The sequence below is a fragment of the Rhamphochromis sp. 'chilingali' genome (genome assembly GCF_963969265.1).
Source record: "Rhamphochromis sp. 'chilingali' genome assembly, chromosome: 5".
In the NCBI taxonomy this organism is placed as follows: Eukaryota; Metazoa; Chordata; class Actinopteri; order Cichliformes; family Cichlidae; genus Rhamphochromis; species Rhamphochromis sp. 'chilingali'.
Window position 1 is genome coordinate 7090813 of NC_137932.1, and position 20204 is coordinate 7111016.

Genomic DNA, 20204 nt, shown 5'->3' on the forward strand with positions numbered 1-20204 from the left:
TTTCGCTACATCCCAAATACTCTTTGTACCTTTTTGCACAAGTTACTCTGTCACCATGTTTCCGACTCGCTCTTTGGATTAATTCGAGGAGGCTATTGCACTCATCAGATGAATATAATTTAAGGCCAACACGGGACTAACCCTGTCTCGATGAAAGAGTTAATCACGCCAAAAAAAAAAACGATTTCAGTGTCATTTCAGCATAAGTTTGACTCAGGACAAGTGATGTTGCAATATGGTGGTGTACTATCAGTAACATCGGGTTGGGTTTTCCCTATCTAGACATGCAAAGTTGTTGGAACGACAACAGCAGCAGGTTTATGTGTACACGCCACACAGTTATCCACGGGTATTCCTATTCAAGGAAATGTTAGAGACGCTTGATGAGTATGTTCCTTGTTTTCACCAGGAAAACCTTCTTCCACCTGCTGAAACATCTGCTAGTAATATTTGTTATTGTTGCTCACTTAGCCAGGCACAAACACTGTTTTCTCCTGAACATTTGCTTTATTAACGGAGAATAAAGTAAAGTAAGTCAAATGCCAAAATGCCCCGGTTTGCCTGATTCTTTTTTATATTAACGCATCACCGAAACACTCTGCTTCTTTGTTCGTAGATAAAGTGGAGGCCTCTCTCAGTTATGCAGCTCTTTCTGAGGTCTGTTTGACAGGGTGTTTAAGTGGCTACAGTCTGTGTATTCGTGTAAGCACGGCTGTGACTGCAGTTTTATGTCAGCAGGGGTCATAAGTGCACCAGAGGAGGTGAAGCCAACATAACCATGGGCAGTCTAAGGCCAAAACCTCATTATTTCCTATGAACAAGTAGACACTAAAACAGCGGTGTAATGAATTCTGAAAAAAAAATGGCAGATTCATTAATGGCTTAAAAACAAGTAATAACATTAAGTGTAAGTGGCTTATTTAGTGTTCAACTGAAGTGTGAGTAGTCGTGTCAGGAGTGGTACAAACACACCAGTAAGAGCAAAGCCAACCTTATTTACTTTACTTAAGTACTTTAAAAACAGAAACCACTGACCAAAGTGTTAAACACGGGAATAAAAATACATTAGAAAAAATTACATGAATAAATATAATTAAATTACAGCACAAAATGAAATCGATTAAAAAATGTACAATTAGACATGAGTGAAATATTAAGTGCACAAACAGTGCAGAGGTGTAGTACATGCACTACTTTATATGTACTAGTAGCTCACAACATCCAAGATGGTTACATTTAAATATTTACCTTATTTTTATCTCTTTATTTGTATTTTTATGTTCCGGTTTGTTTGTTTTTTAATAATGAAAATGAAAATATTTCTCCACCTCCAACAAACACATTTATTTTCTGGACCTTTGTCGCTGTGGCATCTTCGTTGTGTCCACCGAGCGCAGCTTCCTGTGCACGGAGCAAATTAACTACATTAAAACTGCGCGCGCTCATTGGCTCGCGCTGCAGGCTCCGCCCGGGAACTGGCCCAGCGCGCGTGACATCCAAGGAAACTTGACACACGGACTGACCCGAGGAGCGGTGCAGCTGCCCGTGCGGCCGATCCTTGTTGACTCAGAGCGCGTTTTTTTTATTATTATTTGTTGTGAAGCTCACCTGTGCGTCGCTCATGGAAACCAGGCAGCAAGGTGAGTGAGTGCCGTTTCTTACCTCTCAGACCGGGATAACTGAATCCGCAGCGTTACTTTTTGTTTCCAGTTGATCTGATAATGAGTTGAACTTGAGTGTTGCACGCGCCACTGTTATGACGTCGCTGTGGGAATGGAGAAGAGGGGGGGGGAAGTGTATAAAGCGGAGCATCTGCTGCTGCTTATGTCAGCTTCATCTGTTGCTGCATGGCGCCTTCAGTGTAAAGACTGTTTGTTGAGGGTGCTGCGTTTTTAAGAAGCAGTGCAACAGTTAAGAAGCTTCATGCACACACACGCACGCACACTGTAAGACGACATGGAAACTCCTGACCAAATCCTGGGCTGGCTACTGTTTACCCCCTCTATGTGGTGACTTTCAGGCTATTTGTGGAAGTTCTGCAAAGCCAGAATGCTTTCTATTCACCTCAGGAATTGGCTTAGCCCCCCTCCATCCTTCCCCTGTCCACTACCTTTGCGCTTTGGTCTGCTGCAGGTACTGCAGGAGATAAAATCACTGCTGCAAAAGGCTTTACAGAAGACGCATTGCTTTCGTTTTCTACAGCAGTGCAAAGAATCTGTGTTGTTTTTAGAGTACAGAGTGACTCCAAGCTATAGATAAATAACGTTGACTGACTGCTCAGACCAAATGAATTGTGAAAATGAAAGCTGGAGCTCGAGCAGTAGCTCTGCTTGTGTGGGATATAAAGGATTGCTTATTCAGGTAGGTAATTGCATTCTTTTGCAGTCTGATTCTAAATAGGTACCTGTTACAGCTAACAGGAAGCCGGAAAGGCTTAGAGAGGGAGGAAAAAGGGGGGAAAAGACTCTGATATGGGAATATGAACTTTATAATCAACTTATTTGTTTTTTATAAAGCAATACTTTTGGTTATATTTCATGGTTACCCATGTACAAGCAGCTGTAATGTCTGGAACAGGGATTTTTTTGTGTTAACTGCTGTAAATGTTATGTGCAGTATCTACTGTTTGCCAGCTTTAATTAATTTTTTCAGCCGTATGACCATCCCCAAGCCTCTGATTTAGCATAGCCACATGACCGCTGGGCCGAATGGTAATCTTGTGACCAAAGGTATTTCACCCCCACAAAAAAGCAGGGGGAGGGAGGAGACACAGAATGGACAGTAAAGAAGGAGACAATTTTCTTCTGAGCACCCTATGACATAAATCAGTGTTAGTGCTAAAAGACCCTCACAGTCTGGTATGACCTGCTTTGAGTAGCTAAAATCACACATGTTGCTGTATAAGACCCACCTCTGAGGAAATTATTCTTCTTTATTACCATAAAACATGCTTTTTAGATTAAAATGTATGCTCAGTGTTTTTCCACCCAAGTACGTGATCTTTTTCTTCCCTGGAAAAACTGTTTTTGCCAGTCAGCTTTGCCTCATTGTCAAAATGTGGAACCAGAGGGACATATTGTAAGTGAAACTGGCCTTATCCTGGCCAACTTCCTCCTGTAGTGCTGGAGTGTGGTGTAATGAGATTTCATCTGCAAGAAGGGAGCTTGTATTGCCTAATAGCTTCAGATATTCTTTCTGGATTGTTTCAAAGTTATACAAGATCCCGTTGTGAACCCTCTGTGGCACTGATTTCTTCTTGGTCTGGGTCTCTAAATAATAAGAAGGAGCTACATCATGTTTAAAGAGCTCGGAGAAGTTCATATCAGTGGCACATAGGGTCAAAAGTCAGGTTTCCTGTTCCTGCACTGAGCTGGGCCTAACTACAGCTGTCAGGGAGGAGAAGTCTCCATGTTTGCATGTATAACCGGATTTCTTGTGTCCCCTCACCCTGCTGCCTTGCTCCGCTGCAGAGATGTACTCTAGTGTTCTGAGTGGATCAGTGGTGGACTGGGGCAGCATGGGCCCCGGAGAGGAATGGGTTGATTCAGCCATACACGAGGGAGAGCAGGGTAAGACTCAACTCTCCCAGTAAAGCAAAAGAAACCCGTAAATCCACCCTGAATCACAAAAAGCATAAAACCATGTCATGCAGTGGTGCTCTGAGCAATGCTGAAGCAGTAAAGGTGCAGAATGTTTAAAGGTGCCTGTCTATAGGAATTACTGGAGCACTTATTGCCCTTCTGTTATTCAGTGTTGATTTAATGAACAGTCAGATGAGTGAGTTTGGTCTGTGTGAATAAACCAACAAGTAAAAAGACAAAAAGACTGGAATTTTATTCCTTAAATTGAAGGGAAAGTCATTCCTTTCATTGAATTTGATATAACTTTACCCAAAGCAGCAGTGATCAGGCTGATTTGAGTGCATGATACCTGTTAAATCACAAATAATCTATTTTTTCAAAGACCTGAAATATGAATGTATATGTGGGAATGCATTTAAACCACACGAAATGTTTCTGCAATAGAACAGAAAAAGATATACTACGTGTAATATGACAGGTTTTTGCTCATAGCTACAGAAAATTATGGTCCACCTCAGCCCTTCAGAGCATTTTAACATCTTCGGTGGATTGTTTCGGTATCGCGGTACACAACGTTACCGTTTCATTTAACACTCTCAGCTCTCACCAATTGTGTTTTCTTCCACCACATGCAGCTGTCTCCTTTAAAAAGCCTCCATAGGTTTTATGAAACCTTGTAAATGCTAACATTGTGTCTGCTGGGTGAAGTTTCGACGTCTTTCATCAGTTTTGGAAGAAAATGCAATTCTGTTACAGTGCAAACCATTTGAGGGATATACTGTATACGTAAAACCACTAGCAAAAAACGTTGGCAGTTATATGAGATGTTGCTGACTGATAGGATGATTTCCTTAGTATGAAATTACTCACATTCCTGTGTTTCCCTTAAACCAGTAAGCACTCTGTTCTGTCTGCAGGAACTTCCTGTATGCTTACAGGCAGTTTCACAGCCTGTGAGCTTTCCCACTTTTGCCTTTTTCCCCTTCCTTAAGCTAAAATATTAAATAAGAACTAATTGCTTGCAAAATTAAAAATTCTGTTTTCCTCAGGTACTGAACATGTTTTAAACTGTGACTTTACTCAGGTTTGAATCAAGGTAAGCTTTACCCCTCTGATGAGGAGTCCCTTAGGAAAAGCTCATATGGTTTTACCTCCGTCGTCCAAAATGGGGAAAACCTGACAGAATGGGGTAAAACTTCACCCTCAGGGGACAGCCGGTGGGGTCACACATCAGTGTCTGACACCTGGGCCACGTCCACTGCTTGGGATATGCAGCTGGACAGCACAGGTGACAAGGGATGTAGATATAGAGCCTGTAGATTAGATCAGTCATTCACTTTGGCTGAACATTTAAACCTACAGCTACCCCTAGGGCTTCTGTTGGCACAAGCAACATGGTAAGCATCAGGCAATCTGATCTGTGACAAAGCTATTAAAAACTAAATTCAGTCTTTTATCTCAGTAACGATTGAATTATTTGTATCTGCCGATACATGATTTTTGTGGTGTCCTCAAATGAGAATGCACTCAGAGGTGGCAGTGACTGTTGTTTATCACTCGTGTCACGTTAACATAATAGCCATCTAGAATTTCACATGGGATGTATCCCTAGCGGTTATAATTAAAAAGCAAACACACAGACCCCACTGTATATAATACAGTTTGCATTTAGTCTCAAATATAGACCACACTCAGCCTAACAGCAGCAACAAGGAAAATGCAATCAAACAATTAACCAATCAGATAAATTTAATAAATCCAAATTTCTGCAATTTTTTGGGGAATTTATTTTCTTTCTGTTACCAAGTGTCTACAATATGTTAAGTGTTCAATCAAAAGTTTTTTTTGTTGTAGAACATAGTTTTTATATTGTATATTGTATATTGTATTATAAAAACAACATGAAATTAGCATTGTAACTTTTCACAAAGTTTAATCTTCTCGTTGTTAGATGTTGCCTGCACATTTCTAGTGGCCCACTGCTCCTGTTTAATTAAAAAGTGTCAGTCACACAGGCCTAGAGACCAGTTTTTGACACCTGGCAACCTCTGGTTGCTAGGGAAATGTGTTTTTCTGAACTGGTTGCTGTTGCCAGGTGAAGTCAGTCGCGGAGAACGTCCCACAGCTAAAACTTGCTTGTGATTGCTTTTGTCACTAGCAGGTTGTCACCGTCCACTGTAGTTTGCATGGAAGACACAGACTTGCCTGCAAACACTTGCTAACAAACCACCGAGCTTCAGCAACATTTGAAAAAGTGTGACAGCAATTAGACACGGAGAAATCAAATGCTGTGTATTATCGCAAAACTTTTACTTTGAAGGCGACCAATCATCGCCTCTACTGCAGTAGCACCGTTTCTTTGAAACCAGTTTCTTGCTAGCGACTGCCAGCAACCACTTGCCAGCCAGTCAGAGAATACACATTTTTCCTTTGCAACCACTGCTTGTTTGAGGATCCCCAACTGGTCTCTAGACCTGTGTGAAGACCTGGGAAATTGAGATTGTCAGTACCTGATCTTACACTGAATCTTGTTTTCAATGTCTGTCTGTTTGATTTTACCCAATGAACATTAACCTTTCTGCAGGTTATTCCCCTTTCACTCTTATCTATATTTCACTGTCAAATAAAGGCATAAGATGCCTTATAACTACTCTTAACCAGGGTATTTCTTAGCTAAAGCAATATTTTGGTGGACCTCAAAGGTTTTGGACAGACAGACATAGCTTAGGTCTTTAAAAAAAAGTTAGCTAAAAGGAAATCAAGGTTAGCCAAAAAATTGCAAAAATCATCAGCTAACAAGTAAAGAACAGCACTCAAATGTGGTCATTCATAGCTACCTTGCAGTGGTTTTTACCTTTATATTCAAAAGCACTTTGAAAAGAAAACATAATCTGTACCTTGCAGACGAACTTCAGCAGAGATGGTGTGTTGTGTTGTGTAGTGTTTTGTTTCCCAAGCTTTACCAACTCTGGTAGAAAATATCTAAACCGGGGCTCTGCCTGGCTTTTTAAGGCTGTGTAAACAGGGACACTGCTTTCTGAGTGCACTTAAGACAGACATGAAAAGCTTCTATTGAAACCGCAGGGGTTTAAAATCTCATTGTCCTCCTGCTGTGTAATGTTAGCAGAAAAAGCTCTTTACTGTAGAAAGACCTGCAACGGACTGAACTGCTGCAAGCTGTGCTTGAGTTTCGTGCTGTACGCTGTTTTTGTGTGTGAGTTTGCTGCATGAGCTGCTGCTGTGTCCCCTTTAACCTTAGTTTTCAAAGAACTGAACTGCTGATATGTTAAAGTAGCCACTACAGTCAGTGGAGAGTGGCGACACAGTGCAGTACATTAGTCTTTACTAACCTCACTGTCCCCTCACCTGTCTTATAATGCGGCCACATCAAGAGAGGAGACACCTCACCGCAGGTACGTGAAAACGTTTTACTTCCATCCTGTCGAAATGGCGTCTGAGTCAGCATTTAAAGGGATAACTTTAAGTGTTCATTGACACACGACTTGCGTGTATTTACCTTTCTTGCGTTGTGTGTACACTGCCCTCCTGCTGTTTCCTGGTACTGTGTGCTGCTGTTAAGCCCTTTACAAATATCATAAAAGCAAATGGTGCAACAGTATAAGACGGATCATACTAAAATAGTCTAAGCGAGTTCACCTTCAGCTCATGCTTTATTTTGGGTGTTTGCACCTCTCTGCAACTATTATTTCAATAGAATTAAAAGGTAAATAAACATTGCTAATCAGAAAGCGTCATTTACTGTAGTTGTTTCATTCTGTTTGTGTATCTGAATTATGTGTGTGTTCTGTCCTGTCTAATCATATTTCATTTCTTATAGCTCGTAAGTTGGGCAGACGGCTGCGATGCTGCTCTTGTAAGCAAGCGGAGGTTTTACATAATGTCTTTAATCTCAATTCAACGCTTTTCCCCAAGCGCATGTTTTTCATTTGCTACAAAACTGAAAATCAATCACTGCAACTTAAAATTTGCTCTCCTCCCCGAAGTCTCAACCCATCTTGTTTGAGTGTGCGTTAGTGTTTGTGTTTGCCCGTGGTGTTGGTCAGCAGAGTTTAAGCACGATAATCCACATCAGTTAAGCCAGATTAGGGCACTACAGGCTGCAGCCTCAGATTACATAACTGTCAGAGACACGATCAGAGATGGAGACAGACACAGAAAACGTGGAAAAAGCAGAGTCAAAAAAAACAATGAAGCAGAAAAAGGCAGAATGAGGCATGGATGCCAGATTGTCTCTGACATGGCTCATTTAAAAATACACGATGGCAACAAAACAAGTAACAATACCAGGAAATAAATCGGCGCCAAGTACAGATTTACTGGTGGTCAGAGACCAGATTTTCACCTTGAAATGTTGAATTCACACCTTGTCATTAGGGTGTCGTCAGTTTTAAGGTCACACATGGACACGCTAAAGTGCATTTATGGTGCCTTTGTGTGTGTTTCACACAGGTTTTCTAGATTCGGAGCCACTGAGAGAGGCTGATGAAGACTTTGTGTCAGACGTCAACCTGAGCGCCTCCATGACGGAGGAAGAGAGGGAGGAGATTCAGCAAGAGTTAGCTAAAGTAAACACACACAAGAACACAAATATATCTTTAGCATTAGGATGATGACTTTTTTATCTCGGTCTATGAAGTCACTTTAGAAGCTGTGTCTTTCTGTGCATGTCCAGCTGGAAGAGGAGATCGGCACACTGAGGCAGGTTTTGTCTTCCAAAGAGAAGCAGCATGCGGAGCTCAAACAGAAACTGGGCATCACTCCTCTGAGCGAGCTCAAAACCAACTTCAGCAGAGGCTGGCACGACATGCAGAGCTCAGTAGCGTAAGTTACAGTGTGTGTGTGTGTGAGAGAGAGAGGCTACATCACACAGCTAAGAAACAAAGAAAGAATTTGTGTGCTTAATAAGGTGTGTGTTTCGAAGTGTACACGGCAGAATGGCTTTTATGTTAGCTGTAAACACTGATGCCCTTCATAGGACACACTCAAAGTAATCACACAAAGAGCAGGTTTCTCTCTTCTTAACAGCCAGCATTGACTATCCAAAACGAGTGCCAGATATCAAAAAGCTAATTAAAAAAACATAATGTTCTGCTCCTGGCTGCACAGCATGTGTGTGATTTGTTATCTTTGTTGTGCTCACTGTAACAGACACCATAAACCTGATCAAAACACATCACCCAGTGCTGAAGGCTATGGTTGTCCTCAGTGCACAATTAGTAGTACATGTTCCCTTTAGCAGCTGGAAGTCATTGTACTGTACTATGATTTTCTTTTAAATGTCACTTCCCTACCTGTAACAGGAAACATTTATTGTTTGTGTACTTCTCTTTTTTTTAAAGAGAAGTTGTCGGTGTATTTCTGAAAAAAAAATTCCCTTAAAGAAATATTGATTTCAACTGTGTGCTTTAAAAAGTGTACAACTATCTACCAACCTAATAGTGAATGAAATGGTACAAAACGTGCAGCCCTGCAGGTTTTAGGTTTGATTTTACCGGGGCTTTGATGTTCATGCAGATCTGCAGGAGTTGATCTTATTTAAAGATTAATAGGAATAGATTGGAGTTTGGGGAAATGTGCTGGTTTTCTGTTCTTTCCAAAAAATCTCAGAGGGTGACAAATTAAAAGGAAAACAGAAAGCCTCGACCTCCATAGTAAGAAGATCTGGTGGTTCTGTAATGCTCTGCATGCATGGCACTGCGATCGACTCAGGCTTGTAGGACAAGCAGGGATAGTTAACGGATGGAAAAACATGATGGTTTAGCAGTTAAGTGCAAAGTGATCAAATTTACCCAGTGATCCTACATTTCTATCTCAAAAGGAGTGTTTTTTTTTTTCAAAGATAACATCCAGATGGTTGGATAAAATGAAAAGTAGTGAATCGTGCCCAGTCACCACATCTCATGTGAATCCAGTGCTTGTTACACTGCGTTCCTTATCACTGTGATCGGGAATGTTTTCTATAAGAATTATTTTTATCCCTTCACTAGACCTTCAGAGACATGCTAGGACAGACTGAAGCTGTTCTGGCAGCATGTATTAACCTAACACCTTAGCAGGAACCCAAATACTATTGTGTTGGGTTTTCCTTTTAATTTTTCATTTATCTGTACAAGACCAGGTGATAATAGTTAGCTCCAAAGATACTTGGTAAGTCTCTTGATGGGAATACTAAGCTAAAGAGCCATCTTCTCATCTCCAAAATGTTGTTTATGTAAGATCTTTTAGTGTCTCTGTCTCCAGAGAAACAATCAAATTTTCTGATCAGATGGTCAGCACTGAGCTTTTATCCAGACAGCAAGAGACAAAGAAGAGCAAGAGGATAGTCTCTGAAGGCCAGCTTTCTTATCCAGTTACACTTTTCACCGAAGATCACCTTACACACAGACTCCATCCTCATCTATAATGAACCAGGGTGACCACAGCAATGTGTGGTGTTAGAGAAACTGGGCAACACAGACATGCGAGAAGCTGTGATAGACGATCTGGAAGCAAACAGGCCCAACATAAATTCATGTCAAATTTCTACAATACAAAAAAGCAAAGTAGGGCCTTAAAGTGATGTGTTCGCCTTTTTACTTAACGCTAACAAATAATTTCAAAATAAGCTAGATGGTTATTTTTATTACCAGTGATTGAAGTGAGGCTTTGTAAAAATAATTGCACATATGAATTATCAGCTAAAGGAATCACCCAACATGAACTGTGACTTATTCCATTTGCTCCTGTAAAACCTCAGTAGTGCAAGTTTTAATTACAGCATGTTCATGCTTTTGTTTTCTCCGAACAAGCCTGTGTTGTGTATGCATCTTTATCTTTCACTGCACGCACCTTTGTGTGTTTTGTTTTGGGGGTTTTTGGCAGCTACAAGAAGACATCAGAGACGCTTTCCACAGCGGGACAGAAAACCTCGGCAGCCTTCAGCACGCTCGGCAGCACCATCACCAGGAAGATTGGAGATATGAGGTACAGACTGATGGTCACATGTTCATTGAATTTCCTGCTTCACACTTGCCAAACAGCTTTAACAGTGACAGTAGTTGTATGCAAACCGTGTGGCCACAGTCACCCAATGAATTTGGTTGTTCTGTGGACACATGGCGTTGCCTTCTGTGACACCCGATCTGCAAACTGTTTTAAACATAGATTAGATAAACTGTTTCAAATGTCTAAAGTCATCTTGCCTCTTCAGTGAAGCATGTTCGCCAAATAGTGTGATAAATGTCGTCCTTCTGCAGAGGAATATGTGCTAATGAATCGAAGCCCTTGTTTGTGAAGGTTTTCAGTCATTGTTTGTCTAAAAGTGGATTTTATCTTAATAAAAGCTGTGCTAGTAGTTCTGCTGACAGGTCAAGAGCATCTTGTATTAAACCAGGCTTCCTTTGTCTAAACACATGGATTGATCCCATTAATTGCTTTAGTCTTTGAACTTTTTCACCATTCAGTCTTTAAATGTTGTTCATGTGTGCTTGTAGCTCACAAAAGATACCATTTAAATGTGCCCGTTGCAGGCACTTGATCATCTTAAAGCTCCATTATCGGCTCATCTGTGTAACTTACACAAGCATTCCGGTTGAACCCATCTGCCCCGCGTGCGCCTCCACTTTTAACCAGCTCGGTGACACTTTCTATCTGTGCTACCCATCTCTGTGTCTCAGACAGCAGAGTTTTGACTCTTGGTCTAAACAGTTCAAGGCAGCATCAGATTATGTAAGAAGCACTAAGCTGCTTTCTGAGTCAAAGGGCTCGAGGCAGCAGCTGTCTCCCTCGGTCACTTTCTGTTGTTGTTGAGCTGACAGTCTGCATTGCTCTGTTTGAGAGACGGATACACACACACACACACACACACACACAATGTTGGGGTGTTTTGCAGGAAAGCATGTGTCCCTGTGTTAAATGTGCACAGATGACTGCGTGACAGCGCAATGGTGATGCAGAAAGTATTTCCAGGATGTGCAGGTGAAAACAAAAAAAGCTTTTGAAGGTTAGGAACCAAAAGCCCAGTGAGGACATCACAATGTCACCAGGCCCATGTTGCTAGTGCTTCATAATAATAATAGTTCATATTAATAATGTAATAGTGGTGAAATCAATCAGAAGTCTTTTCTGCAGACAGTTTGGCTTTCTTTGGCTTTAGGGGAAGCACAATTACACTTAATTATTCTATACCAATACTGTACTTATATACTTTTTATACTATTCTAATTATACAATTAAAATTATACTATACTTTCAGTACTTCCCTGTGTAATTTAATGTATCCTTTTTTGAGGATATCAATTGCAGAAAAGCAACAACTTATTATCTTTGGTATATTCCAGCATGTTTGGTCTAGAGTTACTGTTCCCACGGAGGTATGTTCTCACACTCTACACAGGTTTGGTTTGTGTGGGCATGAACTTATTCGAATATTTTTGCTGTGGATATCTATCTATCTATCTATCTATCATGATCATTAACAAAAAAATGTTGAAAGGTTTAACTTGCAACATTTAGTAATGAACTATAAATACTGGATGTGCCACAAAATGTTCATGCAAATATGAATAGGAGCTGCCTGTCTGGTATAACATGTGTTAATGCTGTGCAATTAACACTGACCAATGACGCCAAAAAAAGCAACCCACAACCTACAGAAAATCACGTTACAGGTAGATTAATAGAAACAAACTGTCAAATCAAGTCAGTCTGTAACACAGTTACAAAGATGATTTACACTGTTGTTTGTCAACCGAGTTCCACAGCTGGGTTTCCAGTCACTGTGACACTGTTTCCCTTGTTCTTCTTCTGTTTTCTTCTTCTAACACAGATTGTTTACACATGTTTTAAGAGTCAAGTTTCAAAGAGTTGGTTACTTGTGTTACCTAAAATAAGTGTAGTAGTGGTAGTTTGCCTTTTGTAGTTAAATAGTTTTGTATTGATATTAATGTTTGGTAAAGTGAATTTGACAGAGTGTGACTGTAATGCTGACATCGGCTTGTCCAAGTATCCTAAAATGTTTTTCCGTCTTTTTTCATGCTTCCTAAGATCCAACTCCATAGGGTAAGGAGCCACACAGTAGATTTTATCAAAGTAAGGAGTCTGTTGCAGTGAGTAGATCTCAGTCAGATCAGCTGATAGCACTAACTGGACAGCACAGTATGGACTCAGTCAGGTTCTGGTCTGAGCCCAGAATCACATCAGTTTTGTTTTCGGGGAGAGAAACTGTCTTCCTGACTGAGTCACATGAGTGGCTGCACTTCCCTGTGCAGAGAGTGCTAAAGCTAAGCTAATAAAAAACAAATTTAGGACCACATTGGATTTTTCAGTTTTAAATTAATAGCTTTATTTAATAAATCTATTGAAGAGAGATTAATGAAAATACACGAGAAACTCTGGAGTGGCTGCTGCTAATTCCTTGCTTGCATATCTTTTGACATGTAACTGCTTTCCTGTACGTAATCCTCTGTCACACTCTGCACATGCACAGCATCAGGACAGAACAGCTAAGCACTGCTCTGACTCTTGGCTTTGTTTCTGGTTTGGTGAGTGCGTGTAACCTGTGTTAATCATTAACTCTTCTCTCACCACGCTCTCCGGGGACAGTTACTCTATCAAACACTCTATGAGCATGCCCGCTATGAGGTAACCACTCTGTGCTTTTGTGCGTGTCTTTGTGTGTGTGTGAGTGAGAGAGAGATGTTTATATGTGAGATGATCATTTAAAATTTGAAGTTTTTGTGTATTAACACAAAAAAATCCTGTGCAGTCTTTAGGAGTTAATGCAACGCTTGCACTGCTTTGTATTTAGTTAAAGGCACTCTGACCCTGACACACCTGGAAAAATACCTGGTGTGTTTTTTTCCACATGCTCACTTCTTCAGGTCATTTTGACTTTTTTGTGTTGCAGTACCAAAAAACCCCCATTGTGTTATTTCAGAATATTTTACAAATCAGACATGACCCCTTTTTGAATAAGGGCGCTGCCAAAAGTAGCTTCTTCTATTTCAGAAGAGGATTTCACAAATAATTGTGTGCTCATGTGATAAGACAGCAAAATGTGGTTTATTTTTTAATAATCTTTCCCTCCCTTTTTCACAGAAACTCTCCCAGCTTCAGGTCTTTTGAAGAGAAAGTTGAGAACACAGTTTCCACTATCAAGGTAACCATGTGTGTGTGTGTGAGAGAGAGATTTAGCATTATAAAGTGATAACATGTGAAAAGCCTCAAACAGAGTGTGTTTGCCTTAAAAGTAGTCTCACTTAATCCGAGGCATTTAGGGGCACTTTTGAATGTTTTTCAAGATAAACTAAAAACTATTTCATGTGAACGCTGCACATAAAGAAGCTGGTCAGGTTGCAGCTTCTAAGTACTGACGCATAAAACAAAGTACTATAATTAGTGTGTAATTATGAGCCTACACTCTGACAGGGAACCCACTGATTACTGACATTTATAGTGATACCAAAACAAGTCCTAAGAGTCCAGAGGAGTGTACTAGGAAGCAACATTTATGGGTTAGTAAGCTGTGAAACTGACCCTGTTTTTACCCGACTAGATCACCAGAGAGGTTTACATTAAGAGTTTTGGTTTTCAAATTGACTGAAAGCACATTTTCACTCATTCATGTATGGATGCTTTAAATGTGATGTAAATGATCAGTTTGGTACATGATTTCTTGGCCTAAGACACAATTTTTGTATTTTTTCCGCTGTACACCATCACAGAGGATTTTAAATCAAACAATAAAGCTGTGATTGAAGTGCAGACTTTCAGCTTTAATTCAAGAGGCTTTACAAAACAGCTGCATTAACGGTTCATGAATTACAAACAGTGGCTGAAAAGTAACTGGAAAATTCACTGACAAGCGGTTCTGTAATCAGGTGACTCGTGTTCCCTTATTTAATGACAAACAAAGCAGACACAATAGCTGAAGTTTCAAAGTGTAAAGGCCCACCAGAGCATCTCAAAGTTATCCAGGATGTGGTGATGTTCACGGGTTATACAAATTTGTTAGTTTGTCCAGTTACTTTATGAGCCTCTGAAAATGTAAATTCTTAAACAGTTAATGGCATTTTGAATCAAAGTTGAATATCTGTACTTTAATCACATGTTGATTATTTGATTTGAAATCTGCTGTGGTGGTCGGCAAAGTTGGAACAAAAGCTGGTGAAATGACTCCTGTTTCCATGTACACGCCCTGCAAATGCCCGACAGCTTCAGTCTTTGTAAAAGTCTGCCACCTTGAGTCGACTCTGTAGCACCACAGAACAAGAACGACAGCTTCAGTGACACTTTTGTGCCTTTGTTTCTTGTCCCAGACAAAGGTTGGCGGCACCGGGAGTGGGGGCAGCTTTGAGGACGTCCTGTCATCCGCAGCGCACGCCAGCTCACAGGACACGCCCACCAACAACTTGATGGACAGCTCTGAGAGGCAGTGTTAAGGCTCCACCCGGACCACGAGCCAGGGCTTAAACGGGAACTCCGCTGCCGATGTGTCGCAGCACTTTAACTCAAAGCTCTGACTGAAACAGTGCACAACACCTTTTGATCCTTAGTGTCAAGGCGCTTTTGCAGAATACAGATTGTCTTAAAACCTAAATAATTACATTTACCCAAAATGACCCCTAAGGCTGCAGTCGTCTTCTTTTATTTTAAAAGATCAACTCTAAACCTCATATGATACGGGGACTAATGAGAGCAAGGAGCCTATAATGTTTTCCTTCTATTTATAGTGTTGAAGGGTTTTTAGTGGATTTGATGAATGCCATCTGTCCTCCAGAGGTTTCCTAACCACGTTACACCACAGATGTTGATGAGATGGGGTTGGGGAGGAGCAGCTAGCAGATAGGCCTTAAATGACCTGAAACACGACATGAAACGAGTCTGAGCTGATTACACATCAACTTCAGGAGACAGACTGAACCTAAACCCCGCATATCGAGCTGGTACTTTCTTCTTCTTCTATTTGGCACATTTGTGCTCATGTAGTTCACTCGGCTGTCAGATCACAGCTGGGTTTCCCCAGACACAAAACAAAAGGCCGATTCCTCCGTGAGATGTGTAAATTTAAGACAAGTGGAAAAAGTGACAGTAGATGTTCAACACCGCATCAGTATGAGAGTTTTAAAACAGCTACCTTTCTTTATTAGGACAGCAGAAAACTGCTGTTTCACATCTTTACTAGAAATATGTTTGTGATTTAAAAAATTAAGTAATTTTATTACTTAATGCTGTAAAAATGTGACCGATCAACCTGAACATCCTGGGTGACATTTGTATAAAGGATTTTACACTACTACAGAAGATCTAGCTCCTCGGGTTTCACTGTGGCATCTAAAAACATTTTGTCGTCGGCATTTCACGATATATACTCAGTGTACTGATATACACATGGGGTTGGGGAGGCGCAGCCAGCAGTCAGCTGGGAGTTGCAGCTGGGGTCTGTTTGAATATCTAAATGCAAACTGTGAGAGCAACTACAGGAAGCAGTGGTGTATATGTGAAAAAGCATCAGTGCGACATGATGTATCATCGGGAGCACAATTCTTGGCTGTAAATGTGACGCATTAATCCAGCGAATGCTGTTACGCATGTAGTGAAACTACATGAGCTCAGATTTTAACGAACATTTTAACGCTGAAAAATTGAATTCAGTGTCACTATAACTAAAATGTTGGTGCCGTAAACGATGAGAATGATCTTTGCAACTATTCAAATCTGCTCTGTGTGGCAAACTCATTACTTTGTCTTTGTATTATTTGCAGTAAATAATCGTTTGTGTTTTGTAGTTTTTACTTTCTCTTCCATGTGTTAAACTTTTGTTTTTGGTCCTCTCCCATGAGAAGATGCTTGGCCCTTGAAATACATTCAATAAAATCCATAAACAGAAACAGACTCACTAAAAATAACTCGTTCTGTTCTGTCTTTGGAAAATTGATTTCAATAAACCTTTTATGTAATAAATGTCTTTACAGCATAAACACAAAAAGACATAACTGTGACCATCATGTACAATAACACTGTATGTGAATGATCAATAACTGTTTTTATGACTTTAGTATGTATAATAAAGATTGTTTGAACCAAACCTGATGTCACTCTATAGTTTCAACAGCACTCTGGAAAAGCATGAGGAAAACAGAACAAACATTAATACCTGCAGAATACTAAAATAATCGTTTATCTGCAGCATTGTTTCTAAAACACACCTATCATTTATGGACTACAATGTAATGGTGCAGCGACACTGTTGCATTAAAGTATCTGAATTTCAGAACCAGGACCACGTCTCTAAACACGCCACTTCCTGTTCTTATCTATATATGATCACCCAGTTCTGCAAGCTGTTTTCATGCCCCATCCTACCTGCCATTTTTCAATTCTTTCACTTCTGCCAGGATCTGCCAGGCCCGGGAGCCGCCGCCAGTCCCCTTCAAGGCCTTACCCAAACCACAGCTCAATTCATGTGTTGTTGTGCACAATCGTAACGAGACAACGTTTGGTGAGCAAACTGATATTAAATCAGCTCAAAAGAAAATCACTGGACACACTTAGCTCGACAAAGCTACCTTCTAATTCAGAGCAAGCCAAGAGCTCAGTCATGAATAAAAATAAGACCACAACCTCCTTCCATCTATAAAGAAATCAGTGTCTGGTATTGATTTTTTCATTTTCTTAAACCAGCTGCAGCTTGAGGTGATTAAATGCTTGCTCAAAGCTTGAAGGTGTTGCATACACGCAACTGCTTGATTGCACGATGATTGCACACGTCAGCTTTTAGGAGGCAAGCTGTCTGCAAACAGTCGCATCCGCCAGTCCGTCTCAGAGACTGTGGAAGGTTTGCAGATAATTTCTGTCTAATTTAAAAATGCAGAACGACTGAGATCAGTCTGAAGGAATCTTTGACAATAACTGATATCAGACCTACTCCACCACCTTATTTGTTCAGCCAATCACAGATCTAATCACACCAGCACAGGTGAAAAGTTTAAAGCACCAAATTAGTTAAGATGAGAGCCCTCGCCACAGTTATAAATGTGATGCCAAACTTGGGTTTTGAAGCCTCTAAGTTTACTTTCAGGAGCCAAGTGTGAGCGCATCTTTTTTAGATTCATACCTGATTCACATTCAAGTATCAAACACTAAAGATGTACATGTATATCAAATAACTGAAAAACACAAGCTGTCACAAATACAAGATCAAGAAATGGCGTTACTAGATAATATGTAAACGTAGCGGTTCCTTAAAAGTCATTTGCTACTTCAAATCTTCAGTCTTTGCTTTAACTTTGTCTTGGTTTAAAATACGCAATAATGTGTGTAAACTGAAAACATATAAAACAATGACTAAAACAATGAACTGGTGTGATTTAGACAAAAAAAACAAAAACAATATTACAGCTTGTGCGTCCCTGTACAGACTGTTTGTCTGAATCCGGCATCTCTGTCTACCTGAGAAGTCCTGTTCACTGTGTGCGTGTTACAGTCAGGAAGCGTGTGACGTTGTGTGGTCTTTTTCAGGCACCGAATCAGCAGCCTGCGATGGCTCAGACATCTTTCTGCCATCTGTGTTGGTCATGTGACTTTCTCGCTCTTTGTTCATAGAGCTGACCAACTGGAGAACGTCCGGGTGGTGGAAACGACCTAAAGACAGCCCAGCAAGATCAGAGCGAGTAGAAAAATGGGTAAATGCTATGATAGACGTGCTGGAGACGTACCGGCTGTGGAGTCAAAGAACTCCTGCAGTCTTCCTGGTGTTCCCTCCAGCTCCTCATACTCGTGCGCCTGCAGGATCATCTCCAGCTGGTCAAACTGTTTCACCAGCCGGGCCTCTGCGCTGCTCTGAGTTTCATATTCCTGCACAAGGACAAAGCATCCCGATTATAAAGCACATGGCCAGGAAGCAACAAATGCCATGTTTGCAGAGACGTACTTCCCACAGTGTGTAGATTTCCTGTCTGAGAGCCTCCGGAAGAAGACTCGTTAGTTGCTTCATCGCTTCCTGAAAGGCAAGGAGAAGTTACAACTACAGCCAAGTTTAGTATTTGCCTCCTTTATGATGAAGTCGCTTGCCTCTTCTCTCCTGTGTTTCTCTGCTTTGCTGATGTTATCTGATGGCGCGATGTCTCCCACAATGCACTCTGCCATGTCGTGAACCAGAGCCAGCTTTATGCACCTGGAGACACAAGAGTTCACAACAACAGTCAAGGTCCTTTATACTGCAAGCTAAAAACCTTGCAATATGAAAGAGCAATTCCTTGTGATCTCCTATGAGCAAGTACATGGCGACAGCTGTCGCCATGTCGGAAAGGAAGACGTCCCTTTTAACAGGAAGAGACCCAGAGCACATAAAAAGAGGAACATTTATATGTTTTTCAGCTTTCCTTTTAGATAATGGTGTAAAAACTGATTTTCAGGTGTATGGGACCCACCTGTCCCTGTCCACTGTGGGGTCAGTGATGGTCAGAGACATCATGGCCATGCGGTACATGTGGTCGGACACACTCTCCGGCTTCTTCACATTCCTGTACACCCAGCCGGTCCGCGGCACCCTCTGCGAGTAATATCAGCCATCAGTGACACACATGCAGATATCTGTCTCATAACTGGTTCATCAGGGGGTTTTTTGGGGGACACTCTGTGTGCAGATACTGACTTCACTGTGTTTGATAACTCGTCGTGAGTGCAAGTAGGAATAGTTTTAAGTTTTTTGTTTGTTTGTTTTTGCAGGTAAAGCGGGTAAGCAGACCTAAAAGATAATATATCTCTGGCTTCTGGTGATAGATTTTTCTGGCTTTCCGTTGTGGGGAAATACTGTACACTAAAGGTTTGGTGGCAAAAAACACACGAAGCTGCAGGAACATATCACATGTACACATCTACAATAACAACATAGAGGTGTCTTGGTTCTCTTTCTATAATAACTCACTTTCAATTGTCCGATAAGTTTCATAAACTGCAGCATTTTACTCATGCCGGCTGTTTTGTCCGCGGTGGCCGCCATCATGATCCGCCGACCCGGATACAGAAAGACTGAGTTTGCTGATGTAATAGCGCAAAGCAGCCGCTGGATGGCAGCATACACAACGTAAAGATACCGAGTCGAAGGACACACTTGTATCTGTTTATTCAGGAAGCACTGCCTCTCCTCCTGTCCTCAAAATACACATTCAGGTCTTTAAAATCCTGCAGTTTGTGTTTTAGGAGTTTATGCAGATTTATGGACATTATATAATATCATCTGCACATCTATGCAGAACATTTTAAAAAAGGAAATACATTGATGAACCTTCAAAGTGCTATCACTTAGTTTGTTTTTCTTTACCCTTTCCATCTTTTGTTTGTTTGTTTATTTACTGTTAAATAATGTGCTACTTATGCTGTAAGGGCTGATTTGTATCCCAAAATTGGTGGAAAAGTGATTCATTTCTTATGATATCTTTTAATTGTTTGTTTGCTTGCTTGCTTGATCGATTCTTTATTCAGAATGTATCCACATTTGTGCGCTTTTACACAGAAGATACCTAATTTGTAGAGGTAAAAAAATTGTGACAGGTGAACATCAAATTATAAGATTTCCTGCATGTGCATGTTACTTTTACTTTTATCTAAGTTTCAACCCTA

General features: G+C 40.7%; 2 protein-coding genes across 4 annotated transcripts; one reads left to right on the top strand and one right to left on the bottom strand.

The window, feature by feature from the left end:
* Positions 1–1506: 1506 nt before the first annotated feature.
* On the top strand, positions 1507–15244 carry tpd52l1 (tpd52 like 1). Of its 3 annotated transcripts, XM_080883637.1 has the most exons (9): positions 2850–3569; positions 6974–6994; positions 8052–8167; positions 8275–8423; positions 10464–10565; positions 12627–12641; positions 13185–13223; positions 13680–13740; positions 14900–15244. In XM_080883637.1, the coding sequence occupies exons 1-9, from the start codon at positions 3473–3475 to the stop codon at positions 15020–15022; spliced, it is 723 nt and encodes a 240-aa protein (XP_080739763.1). In that variant the 5' UTR covers positions 2850–3472; the 3' UTR covers positions 15023–15244. The 3 variants fall into 3 exon arrangements, with proteins under 3 accessions (XP_080739765.1, XP_080739763.1, XP_080739764.1); XM_080883639.1 differs by lacking the exons at positions 2850–3569; positions 6974–6994 and adding an exon at positions 1507–1640; XM_080883638.1 differs by lacking the exons at positions 12627–12641; positions 13185–13223 and having other exon boundaries at positions 2852–3569.
* Positions 15245–16514: 1270 nt separating this feature from the next.
* On the bottom strand, positions 16515–19644 carry hddc2 (HD domain containing 2). The gene is made up of 6 exons (XM_080883640.1): positions 19510–19644; positions 19013–19134; positions 18654–18756; positions 18514–18582; positions 18299–18437; positions 16515–18224 (listed from the first exon to the last, which is right to left on the bottom strand). The coding sequence occupies exons 1-6, from the start codon at positions 19585–19587 to the stop codon at positions 18067–18069; spliced, it is 669 nt and encodes a 222-aa protein (XP_080739766.1). The 5' UTR covers positions 19588–19644; the 3' UTR covers positions 16515–18066.
* Between the last annotated feature and the right edge of the window lie 560 nt (positions 19645–20204).

Coding starts and splice junctions, on each gene's coding strand:
- tpd52l1 (XM_080883637.1), top strand. CDS start 3,473: ATGTACTCTAGTGTTCTGAGTGGATCAGTGGTGGACTGGGGCAGCATG. Junction 8,168..8,274: donor TTCAGCAAGAGTTAGCTAAA/GTAAACACACAC, acceptor GTGCATGTCCAG/CTGGAAGAGGAGATCGGCAC. Junction 8,424..10,463: donor GACATGCAGAGCTCAGTAGC/GTAAGTTACAGT, acceptor GGTTTTTGGCAG/CTACAAGAAGACATCAGAGA.
- hddc2 (XM_080883640.1), bottom strand. CDS start 19,587: ATGATGGCGGCCACCGCGGACAAAACAGCCGGCATGAGTAAAATGCTG. Junction 19,135..19,509: donor AACTTATCGGACAATTGAAA/GTGAGTTATTAT, acceptor TATTACTCGCAG/AGGGTGCCGCGGACCGGCTG. Junction 18,757..19,012: donor CCCACAGTGGACAGGGACAG/GTGGGTCCCATA, acceptor TTGTGTCTCCAG/GTGCATAAAGCTGGCTCTGG.